General features: G+C 50.8%; 1 protein-coding gene across 4 annotated transcripts in view; it reads left to right on the forward strand.

The window, feature by feature from the left end:
* Positions 1-11,644, forward strand: part of LOC140419074 (uncharacterized) — a 50,708-nt gene that overhangs the window by 24,075 nt on the left and 14,989 nt on the right. For 2 of the 4 annotated variants that reach the window (XR_011945514.1, XM_072502816.1), the window contains exons 1-2: positions 1,235-1,346; positions 8,827-8,944. Coding sequence is in view for 3 of the 4 variants with exons in the window: in XM_072502816.1 (XP_072358917.1) it covers positions 1,335-1,346; positions 8,827-8,944 (130 nt within the window). In the remaining variant the exon portion in view is untranslated. Of the gene's footprint in view, positions 1-1,234; positions 1,347-8,826; positions 8,945-11,644 lie in introns of those variants that run through there. The other 2 variants (XM_072502817.1, XM_072502818.1) reach the window with 2 other exon arrangements.

The raw sequence follows: 11,644 nt of genomic DNA on the forward strand, positions 1-11,644 counted from the left end.
TCCCCACATTTCCACGGTTTCTCAATGGTGCCGGCGTCCTTCTGTCTCTCCATTTTGGATGATCAGTTGAAACGTCTTCCACACACAGAACACGTGTAGTTTCTTCTCGCTGTGAGGGTGTGGTGTTTTTCAGGCTGTGCAACTGGTTAAAGCTCTTTCCTGTCAGTTCACTGCAGCACTCTCACTCGGGTGTGTGTGTGTCGCTGTGCTTTTCCAGTCACAATGATGTTTGAAATCCTTTCCCACAGACAGAACAGACAAACATTTCTCTTTCCACATTCAAAAGCTGATAACATTCAGATCCTGTTGAATTGAGTGACTGTCAGATCTCGATATGATAATTGATTTGAGTTTCCTTTCTGTCAATCCATGCCTTGTAACCCTGTAAAATCAGTTTACACATGTCAGAAATTCAGAACAGATAATTCTAGTTTCTGGGGAATAATTGTTTCTCTCATTTCCCAAAGCTGCAAATTCCAGTCCCATACATTTTGCCATTCCCATAAACTGACCACAATGGTTCAAGGTCATTAATACTGAGTACAGCTTTAAATTCCAGATTGTTCACTGAAGTTAAATTCTACTATCTGCATTAACAAATCCATCAGTGTGAGAGCAGGATAGAAATTGCCCCCATTCTCTCCTCCTGCTCCAGGATCTGGGGCTGGTTTAGCACACTGGGCTAAATCGCTGCTTTTAAAGACGACCAAGGCAGGCCAGCAACACGGTTCAATTCCCGAACAGGCGCTGGAATGTGGCGACTAGGGCTTCACAGTAACTTCATTGAAGCCTACTTGTGACAATAAGCGATTTTCATTTTCATTTCATGTTCAGGATCAGCAAAGTGAGTTAAAGATCATTTCTCCTGACCAAATCCATTGCTGCATTTCCTTCCTGAAGCCACATTTGTCCACTGGGGCCCGGGACCGGGAGAAAGCGGCAGCTGCCGTTGTGTTGGGTGTTGAGGCGGTGCCGCTAGTTTGTTATTGGGGGTGTTGAGGCCTCCACTCCCACCCACTGCCCCTGCCTCCGCTCATCCGCCTTCTTATCGCCTGAAGATGAGACAAACAAGCTTCTGTCCCTGGACATGAACCGCACTGCGCATGCTCCACAACACAATACCCGGGGAGTGATTGACGGCAGCTCCGGACCAATAGAAAGAGGGGCGGGGCTGGCTAAGTGAGCGGAAGAGGCTGGTCCTCCAACCAATCGGAGTGAGTGAGGGTGGGTGGGACTTCGTCTGAAGCATGCGCACTGCGGGTAATGGCGATGCCCAGAAGCTGTTATCTCGGATCCTCAAAGGGTAAGATGAATATTGTGGAACGCGGGGAGCGATGATCTGCCTGGTGAGTGGAGAAGGTTTCTAAGCATGTTGTGCAAGTCCATACCCGTAAAGATCACTTCCTAGTTCCCCCGTTTCACGGAGCGGGGCCGCGAGGTTCCAGTGATCGGTTCGGGGTAACGACCGACATCTTTATGCGGGACAATGTGCAGTAGAGCGCATGTGCGGCCGCCATGTTTGTAGGGGGCAACATTTTCTTTTTTTTAATAAATGTTTTATTGAAAATTTTTTCCCAAACAACAATTTTTCCCCTCTTACAAAGCAAACGCAACAATAACAATACAGAAATTTTAAACAATACACAAGTAACAAAACCCCTTTATCTTTGACCTAAACTAACCCCCCCCCCTCCCCCTGGGTTGCTGCTGCTGGTCATCTGTCTTCCCTCTAACGTTCCCCTAGGTAGTCGAGAAATGGCTGCCACCGCCTGGTGAACCCTTGAGCCGATCCTCTCAGGGCAAACTTTATCTGCTCCAGTTTAATGAACCCCGCCATATCATTTACCCAGGCCTCCAGTCCGGGGGGTTTCGCCTCCTTCCACATGAGTAGGATCCTGCGCCGGGCTACTAGGGACGCAAAGGCCACAACGTCGGCCTCTTTCGCCTCCTGCACTCCCGGCTCTTCCGCAACTCCAAATAGAGCTAACCCCCAGCCTGGTTTGACCCGGGCCTTCACCACCCGCGAAATCACTCCCGTCACTCCCTTCCAATACCCTTCCAGTGCCGGGCACGCCCAAAACATATGTGCGTGGCTTGCCGGGCTCCCGCCACACCTCCCACATTTGTCCTCCACTCCAAAGAACCTGCTCAATCTTGCTCCCGTTATGTGTGCTCTATGTAGCACCTTAAATTGAATCAGGCTAAGCCTGGCGCATGAGGAAGAGGAATTTACCCTGCTTAGGGCATCAGCCCACATACCCTCCTCTATCTCCTCCCCTAGTTCTTCTTCCCACTTTCCTTTTAGTTCGCCCACCGACTCCTCCCCCTCTTCCCTCATCTCTCGGTAAATCTCTGACACCTTGCCCTCTCCGACCCACACCCCTGAAAGCACCCTGTCCTGTATCCCCTGTGTCGGGAGCAACGGAAATTCCCTCACCTGTTGTCTAGTAAATGCCCTCACCTGCATATATCTCAAGAAATTTCCCCGGGGCAACTTATACTTTTCCTCCAATGCTCCCAAGCTCGCAAAAGTCCCATCTATAAATAAATCTCCCACCCTCCTAATTCCCAACTGGAACCAGCTCTGAAATCCTCCATCCATTCTTCCTGGGGCGAACCTATGGTTGTTCCTGATTGGGGACCCCACCAGGGCTCCCCGCACCCCTCTCTGTTGCCTCCATTGTCCCCAGATATTCAATGTTGCCGCCACCACCGGGTTCGTGGTAAACTTTTTAGGTGAGATCGGTAGCGGCGCCGTCACCAGCGCCTCTAAACTCGTCCCTTTACAGGACTTTCTCTCCAGTCTTTCCCACGCCGCTCCCTCACCCTCCATCATCCATTTACGTATCATTGCCACATTGGCGGCCCAATAGTAATCGCCCAAGTTCGGTAGTGCCAATCCTCCTCTGTCCCTACTACGCTGAAGGAACCCCCTCCTTACTCTCGGAACTTTCCCTGCCCACACGAAGCTCGTGATGCTCCTGTCTATTTTATTAAAAAAGGTCTTAGTGATTAGTATAGGGAGACATTGAAATACAAATAAGAACCTCGGGAGGACCATCATCTTAATTGCTTGCACCCTGCCCGCCAGCGATAGAGGCTGCATGTCCCACCTCTTGAAGTCCTCCTCCATTTGTTCTACCAACCGTGTCAGATTAAGTCTGTGCAAGGTTCCCCAGCTCCTAGCGATCTGAATCCCCAGGTATCGGAAGTTTCTTTCCACTTTCCTTAGAGGCAAGCCTTCTATCTCTCTACTCTGGTCCCCTGGATGTATCACAAATAATTCACTCTTCCCCATGTTTAGCCTATACCCCGAGAAATCCCCGAACCCCCTCAAAATTCGCATAACCTCTATCATTCCCCCCGCTGGGTCCGACACGTATAACAATAGGTCATCCGCATATAACGAGACTCGGTGTTCTTCTCCCCCTCTAATCACCCCTCTCCATTTCCTGGAGTCTCTCAACGCCATGGCCAGAGGTTCAATTGCCAACGCGAACAACAATGGAGACAGCGGGCATCCCTGTCTTGTTCCCCTATATAGTCGGAAATACTCCGATCTATGTCGACCTGTAACTACGCTTGCCGTTGGAGCCCCATAAAGAAGTCTAACCCAGCTAATAAACCCGTTCCCAAACCCAAACCTCCTTAACACTTCCCATAAATACTCCCACTCCACCCTATCAAATGCCTTCTCTGCGTCCATTGCCGCCACTATCTCTGCCTCCCCCTCCACTGGGGGCATCATTATCACCCCTAATAGTCGTCGCACGTTAACATTCAGTTGTCTCCCTTTTACGAACCCTGTCTGGTCTTCGTGCACCACCCCCGGGACACAGTCCTCTATCCTCGATGCCAGTACCTTTGCCAACAATTTGGTGTCCACGTTCAACAATGAAATGGGTCTACAGGACCCGCACTGCAACGGATCTTTATCCCTCTTCAAAATTAACGATATCGTCGCCTCCGACATCGTCGGGGGTAGAGTCCCCCCTTTCCTGGCCTCATTGAACGTCCTCACCATCAACGGGGCCAACAAGTCCACATATTTTCTGTAATACTCCACCGGGAACCCGTCTGGTCCTGGGGCCTTCCCTGCTTGCATGCTTCCCAGTCCCTTAATAACCTCGTCCACCCCAATCGGTGCCCCCAGGCCTACCACCCCCCGCTCCTCCACTTTCGGGAACCTCAATTGGTCCAGGAACTGCCGCATCCCCTCCTCTCCCTCTGGGGGTTGAGACCTATACAGTTCCTCATAGAAGGTCTTGAACACCTCATTTATCTTTCCTGCCCTTCGCACCGTGTCTCCCCTTTCGTCTCTAATTCCTCCTATCTCCCTCGCTGCTGCCCTCTTTCGCAATTGATGAGCCAACAGGCGACTCGCCTTTTCCCCATATTCATACCTCCTCCCCTGTGCCTTCCTCCACAGTACCTCCGCCTTTCTGGTGGTCAGAAGGTCAAATTCCGTCTGGAGTCGTCTCCTCTCCCTGTACAATTCCTCCTCCGGGGTCTCTGCAAATTCCCTATCCACCCTTAAAATCTCCCCCAGTAACCTTTCCCTTTCCTTGGCCTCTGTTTTCCTTTTGTGGGCCCCAATGGAGATCAGCTCTCCTCTGACCACCGCTTTTAGTGCTTCCCATACCACTCCCACAGGGACCTCGCCGTCGTCATTGACCTCCAGATATCTCTCAATACACCCCCGCACTCTTGCACACACTCCCTCATCCGCCATCAGTCCCACATCTAATCGCCAGAGTGTTCTCTGCTCCCTTTCCTCTCCTAATTCCAGGTCCACCCAATGTGGGGCATGATCCGAAACCGCTATGGCTGAGTACTCAGCTTCTTCCACCCTAGAGATCAACGACCTTCCCAAAACAAAAAAATCTATCCGGGAGTACACTTTATGGACATGGGAGAAGGAGGAAAACTCCCTAGCCCTAGGTCTAAGAAATCGCCATGGATCCACGCCCCCCATTTGGTCCATAAACCCCTTAAGTACCTTGGCCGCTGCCGGCCTTCTTCCGGTCCTTGAGCTGGATCTATCTAGCCCCGGGTCCAGCACCGTATTAAAGTCCCCTCCTAAAATCAAGTTTCCTACCTCCAGGTCCGGTATACGCCCCAGCATCCGTCTCATAAATCCCGCATCGTCCCAGTTTGGGGCATACACGTTAACCAACACGACCTCCATTCCCTCCAGCCTGCCACTCACCATTACATACCTACCTCCGCTATCTGCTACGATGTTCTTTACTTCAAATGCGACCTGTTTCCCCACCAAAATGGCCACCCCTCTATTCTTTGCGTCCAGTCCTGAGTGGAACACCTGTCCCACCCATCCTTTCCTTAGCCTAACTTGGTCCGCCACCTTTAGGTGCGTCTCTTGGAGCATAACCACGTCTGCCCTTAGTCCTTTCAAATGCGCGAGCACTCTGGCCCTTTTTATCGGTCCGTTCAGGCCTCTCACGTTCCACGTGATCAGCCTCACTAGGGGGCTACCTGCCCCCCTCCCGTGTCGACTAGCCATTACCTTCTCTAGGCCAGTCCCATATCCCGCCTCCGCGCTCCCGCTCGCTCCCCCAGCGTCGCACACCATCCCCGCCCACCCACTCTTTAGCCATTTCCTTTTGGATTTCCGCAGCAGCAACCCAGTTGTCCCCCCCTCCCCCTCCCTCCCCCCCTTCCCGCTAGATCTCTTTCTAGCATGATTGCTCCCCCCATATTACTTCCGTAAGTCAGCTGACTTCAACTGACCCCGGCTACTCCTGCTCACTCCTCGACCCCCCCCCATGTGGGGAACTCCCATCCGCCTTGCGCCTGTCTTCCCGCCTTATTCTTTCTGGTGCGGGAACATCCCTTTACTTGACCCGCCTCTTATGGCGCAGCTCCCTTTCCCCTCCCCCTCCCCTTCCCCATTCTCCAACTATGTCCCGTCTTTCCCCCCTCACCGGCGCCCACATTTCCCCAATGTCTCCCCCCTTCCCTGTTTACTTCTCAATTAACTTCCACCGTAACATTAACAATAACATTTCCTGCAGCATCAGTCCCTCAGTTCCGATCCAATTTCTCTTCTTTGATGAAGGTCCATGCTTCCTCCGCCGTCTCGAAATAATGGTGTCTCTCCTGATACGTGACCCATAGTCTTGCCGGCTGCAGCATCCCGAACTTCACCTTCCTTTTATGCAACACCTCTTTGGCTCGGTTGAAGCTCGCCCTCCTTCTCGCCACCTCCGCACTCCAATCCTGGTATACCCGTACCACTGCATTCTCCCATCTGCTACTCCGCACCTTTTTAGCCCATCTCAGGACCTCTTCTCTATCCTTAAGGCGGTAAAATCGCACGATTATCGCCCTGGGTGGTTCTCCCGCTTTTGGTCTTCTCGCCGGAATCCGATTTGCCCACTCCACCTCCAAGGGGCCCGTAGGGGCCTCAGCACCCATCAGTGAGCTCAGCATCGTACTTGCGTACGCTCCACAGTCCACTCCTTCCACACCCTCAGGGAGACCCAGTATCCGAAGGTTCTTCCTTCGCGCTCCATTTTCTAGGGCTTCGATCCTTTCAGTACACTTTTTATGAAGTGCCTCGTGCGTCTGTGTCTTAACCGCCAGGCCCAGGATCTCGTCCACAATATCTGTCACCTTCTGCTCCACCACACGGAGCTCTGTCTCCTGGGTCTTTAATGTCTCCTTGAGCCCCTCAATTGCCTGTAGCAACGGGGTCAGCACCTCCCTCTTCAGCAGCTCCACGCACCGTCTCACAATTTCATGCTCAGGCCCCCATGTCGCCTGCGCTTTCTCCGCCGCCATCTTGTACTTCTCTCTTTCTGACCCTTTGGTCGACGATTCCTCGCGCTGCAGCCGCCGCCGCCGTTTTTTTCCTCCTTCGTTTGGGGGGGACTCCCTTCTCACACGCCCCACACCGGGTTGCGTCGTCGAAAAATTCCCCGTTGGGGCTCTTAAAAGAGCCCGAAGGTCCGTCGGAGCTGGAGCCGCCGAAGCGTGCGGCTAGCTAGGCATCACCGCAACCGGAAGTCCCTTCAGTGGCCTTGATGAGGTCTTTTCACAGTTGTTCCCTCTGCTGCTAGAATTCACTTTTGATACAGGCCCTCAGGTCAGCTTGCAGCTTTAAGCTTGCCCTTCCCCCGCCTGCATGCTGGAAGAGGCCCTGTTTATCCTGCAGTTGCAGCCAAATCTTTTACTGTTTCTGCGTGTGTCTGGCAACCAAGAGACATACCCTTCCTGGGGGACACTGTCGGGGGAATATTGCAGCCTTCTTCCCACACCGGGAAATGTCAAACAAATGCCGTGGGGGCCCTGTAAAAGAGCCCAAAAGTCCGTTCCAAGCAGGAGCTGCCGAATATGCGACCTAGCTCTGCATAGCCGTACCCGGAAGTGTCAGGGGGCAACATTTTCAATGACTGGGAGAAGCTTATTCCACATTGCTCAGAATGGAGACAACCTGGCCAGCAAACTGCATTATCCTTTGTCCTGGTTACTTGACCTTCCATTACCCCGATTTGCACAGACCCAGATATCTATGGTCAGAGTAGCAACAGAGAAGTAAAGAAACAGAACCAAATCCTGCTCCCTGAATCCCACTAACTCAACGGATGTCTGACTCCATGTGCGGCTCTGTTCAGTCACACGAAGACCCATGTCGGAAACTCTCAACCCTAGGGGCAGCACGGTGGTGCAGTGCTAACACTGCCTGTGGCGCTAAGGAATTGGGTTCGATGCCGGCCCCGAGTCACTGTGGGTGAATCCTCCCGTGTCTGCCTGGGTGTCATCTCCACAACCCAAAGATGTGCAGGTGAGGTGGATTGGCCATGCAAAATTGCCCCTTAACTGGAAAAAAATAATTTGGTACTCTAAATTTAATTTTATAAAAGAAAATCTTTTCCTACGGACGGAACAGACAAACTTTTATTTTACCACATTCACAGGCCAATGATATTCAGGTCCTGCTGAATGGAGTGACTCTGTTAAAACTTGATGTGAAGTTTGATTGGAGTTTCCATCTGTAAATTCTCCCCTTGTAATATTCTGTAAAAAAGTTTATAAAATAAATCACTAGGGGCAGGCACGGTGGCTCAGTGGTTAACCGAGGACCCGGGTTTGATCCCGGCCCTGGGTCACTGTCCTTATGGAGTTTGAACATTCTCCCCGTGTCTGTGTGGGACTCACCCCCACAATTCAAAAAGATGTGCAAGGTAGGTGAATTGGCCATGCTAAAATTACACCTCAATTGGGATAAAAACAATTGGGTAATCTAAAAAAAAAAATTTCATTAAAAATAAACAAAAGCCAAAATGTGAAAAAAAAAATGTTTTACAAAATCCATTACCAAGTAAGTGTTGAGGAAATGGAGTTCGTAGCAGAGAAGCAAAGATAATGTGATCATTTTTTGCAATGTTTAAATGCAGTAAATGTTTGCTCATCCAGTACAGGATGTCAGTACGGTGTGTGACTGGGAGAGGAATTTGTAGGTGATAGCGTTCCCATACACATGTTGCCCTGGTCCTTTACAGTGAAGGAGGCTGAAGGTTTGAGAAATTTGTTAAACTTCTGGTCAAGTTGTAGATGTATAAAAACCCTTTCCTTCATTGCCTACCTCTCCCACCTCTCTCACTCTCTCTTCCCCTCTCCCTCCTCCTATAGTAGTCTGAATCTTGTGTTGGCCCAGGCCAGTTGGCAGGATTCCTTCTCTGAAGGACATTACTGAACCAGTTGGGGCAGTTTACATGGTCACTTTTTCCTAGTGCCTGCCCACAAATGACCAGATTAATTCAGCTCAATTTCACTCTCACACTCGCTCTTTTCTGTTTTCAGTCAATTTTACAGGAGGTTGGGCATTGGGAAACTCAACATCACATCAGAATCATCATGCCACCATGCTACCTCACAAACTGCAGCAGTTCAAGAAGGTCAAACATCATCTTCTCCACAGGTAACTGGGGATGGGGAATATTTGCTGCTGGTCTTGTTGGTGAAAGGACAGGGGAGTGGGAGGAGCTGATAGTCTCTTGCAGAGAGAGACAGGACGGGCTGAATGGCCTCAGTCTGTATTGTAACAATTCAATGATTTACTGATAAAGAAGCGACGCTGGAGACCAGGGAACAACCTCTGGAACCAATGGCCAACCTGATACAAAGCGGCTCTTCATTGATCTGGAAGCTGCAGCCCAGCTCGGTGGAAACGGGGGGAGGGGGATCCGCTCCATTTATTCCCGGGGTTTCTGGAGCCTCTCCGCCCACTCGCCGGACCCTCCGCCCCGCCATCACCCCCTTTACCCATTGTGGACCCGTCTGCCCATCACCTGCACTGTGCATGCTTCACTCACAGTCCAGTCCGCCCCTCATTCGCTCCCATTGGCGGGAGGATCAGCGGCTCCCGCCCGCTCTATTCCTATTGGCCGGAGCCGCCGCCAATCACTTCTGGGCATTGTGACGGTTCGGGCTGTGCCCAGCGCATGCGCGGTTCAGGTTGTCGCTGACGGTGCGAGGAGCGGGAAAGAAACAATCGAGCGACTTTCAGGAATGGATCCGGTGGGTGGCTGGGGAACAATAGAAGCTGCGGAGTGAGCCGGGAGGCTTCATAAATACCCCGTGGAGGCTTCAACTCCCGAGGAAAATGTTAACGGTCCCGTCTTAAACAGCACCGAACAGAGTGAGAGCTGAGCGGTGACAGGCCCGGGTTACCGGCCGCCATCTTTACAGAGGACAAGGAGCCGCAGGGCGCATGCGCTGCGAGCCTGGACCGGATGCCAACTCTCCCGGATTGACTGACTGGAGTCTCCAGGATTTTATTTTAATCATTTGTGGGAGTCACTGGCTGGGCCAACATTTATTGCCCATCCCTAATTTCCCTGGAACTGAATGGCTTGCTCGGCCATCTCGGAGGGCATTTAAAGAGTCAACCACATTGCTGTGGTTTGGAATCGTGTCGGCCAGACCAGGTAAGGATGGCAGATTTTCTTTTCTGTTCATTCACGGCACGTGGGTGTCGCTGGCTGGGCCAGCATTCACTGCCCAGCACTAATTGCCCTTCAACTGAGTGTATCTCAGAGAGCATTTTAAGGGTCAACAAGCTGACTGTGGATCTGGAGTCACGTGTAGGCCAGACCAGGTAAGGATAGAAGATTTCCTTCACTGAAGGACATCAGTGAACAAGGTGGCTCTTTGCAACAATCGACAATCGTTTCATGGTCACCACTAGACTTTTAATGAATTCAAATTTTACTTTCTGCCTTGGTGAGATTCATGTCTGGGTGTCTGGAAAATCATGAGGACAGTAAAGAAGATTTTTTTGAAATTTTCTTTGAACATTTCTGTTCAGCGGATATAAAAATATTGAAAATGGGATAAAGGTTGTTTGGCTGACAGTCAAACACTGTCCTGTAAGGTAATGAGTCCTTTTGCTTCCCAATTGGCCGAGGAAGGCAGTGTGTCACAAGGATGGATGTGTTGACCGATTAATGGCGGGAGGATGGGGGCAGGTCATGTGATCAAACCTCCAGGAATACATTTAATCAAAGTTGGCGAGGAGTGAATGTTGTGAATTTCTATCCTAGACTGACAGTGAGGTTTCTGTAAATTTACAGGATACTGGAAGTAGAGGTTTAGGGCAGCACGGTAGCACAGTGGTTAGCACGGTTGCTTCACAGCACCAGGGCCCCAGGTTCGATTCCCGGCTTGGGTCACTGTCTGTGCTGAGTCTGCATGTTCTCCCTGTGTCTGCGTGGTTTTCCTCCGGGTGCTCCAGTTTCCTCCTACAGTCCAAAGATGTGCAGGTTAGGTGGATTGGCCATGATAAATTGCCCTTAGTGTCCAAAAAAGGTTAGGTGGGGTTTTGGGGATAGGGTGGAGGTGTGGGGCTTAAGTAGGGTGCTCTTTCCAAGAGCCGGTGCAAACTCGATGGACTGAATGGCCTCCTTCTGCACTGTAAATTCTATGTTCTAACAGACAGGAAACACAATCCAAACGTCACATTGCGATCTGACAGAGTCACTCAATTCATCAGAACCTGAATTTCAGCAGCATCTGGGTGTGGAAGGTAAAAGGTTTGTCTGTTCTGTCTGTGAGGGAAGATTTCAGGTCTCAGTGTGACTGGAAAAGCCCCGAGATTCACAAACCCTGGTTAGGCCAAACCTGGAGAACTGTGTTCAGTTCTGGGCAACAAACCTGAGGAAGTAGAATGGCCTCGGAGGGAGTGTAGCTCAGATTTACCTGAGTGATATCTGAACCCCCGGAGTTAAATTACAAAACTAGATTGCACAAAAGAGTCAGAGACATGATGGCACAAAGAAGGGCATTCGGCCCATTGAATCCATGCTAGCTCTCTGGGGCAATCCAGTCAGTCCCATTTTCCTGCTCTCTCCCTGTATCCTCGCAGGTTTATTTCCCTCAGATGTCCATCCAATTTCCTTTTGAAATCAAATCATTCGTTGTGTCTATTTTCAAACTCCCTCATAGGCAGCAAGTTTCAGGTCATTACCGCTCGCTGTGTAAAAACATACATCTCATATCACCTCATATCTCCTGTACCTTTTACATACAAACTCGGAACAAGCCACTCGGTCCCTCAATCCTGATCAGCATTGCATAAGATTGCGGCTGATCTCATTTTAACCTCAACTCCACATTCTTG

This window comes from Scyliorhinus torazame, chromosome 5 (assembly GCF_047496885.1).
Source record: "Scyliorhinus torazame isolate Kashiwa2021f chromosome 5, sScyTor2.1, whole genome shotgun sequence".
In the NCBI taxonomy this organism is placed as follows: Eukaryota; Metazoa; Chordata; class Chondrichthyes; order Carcharhiniformes; family Scyliorhinidae; genus Scyliorhinus; species Scyliorhinus torazame.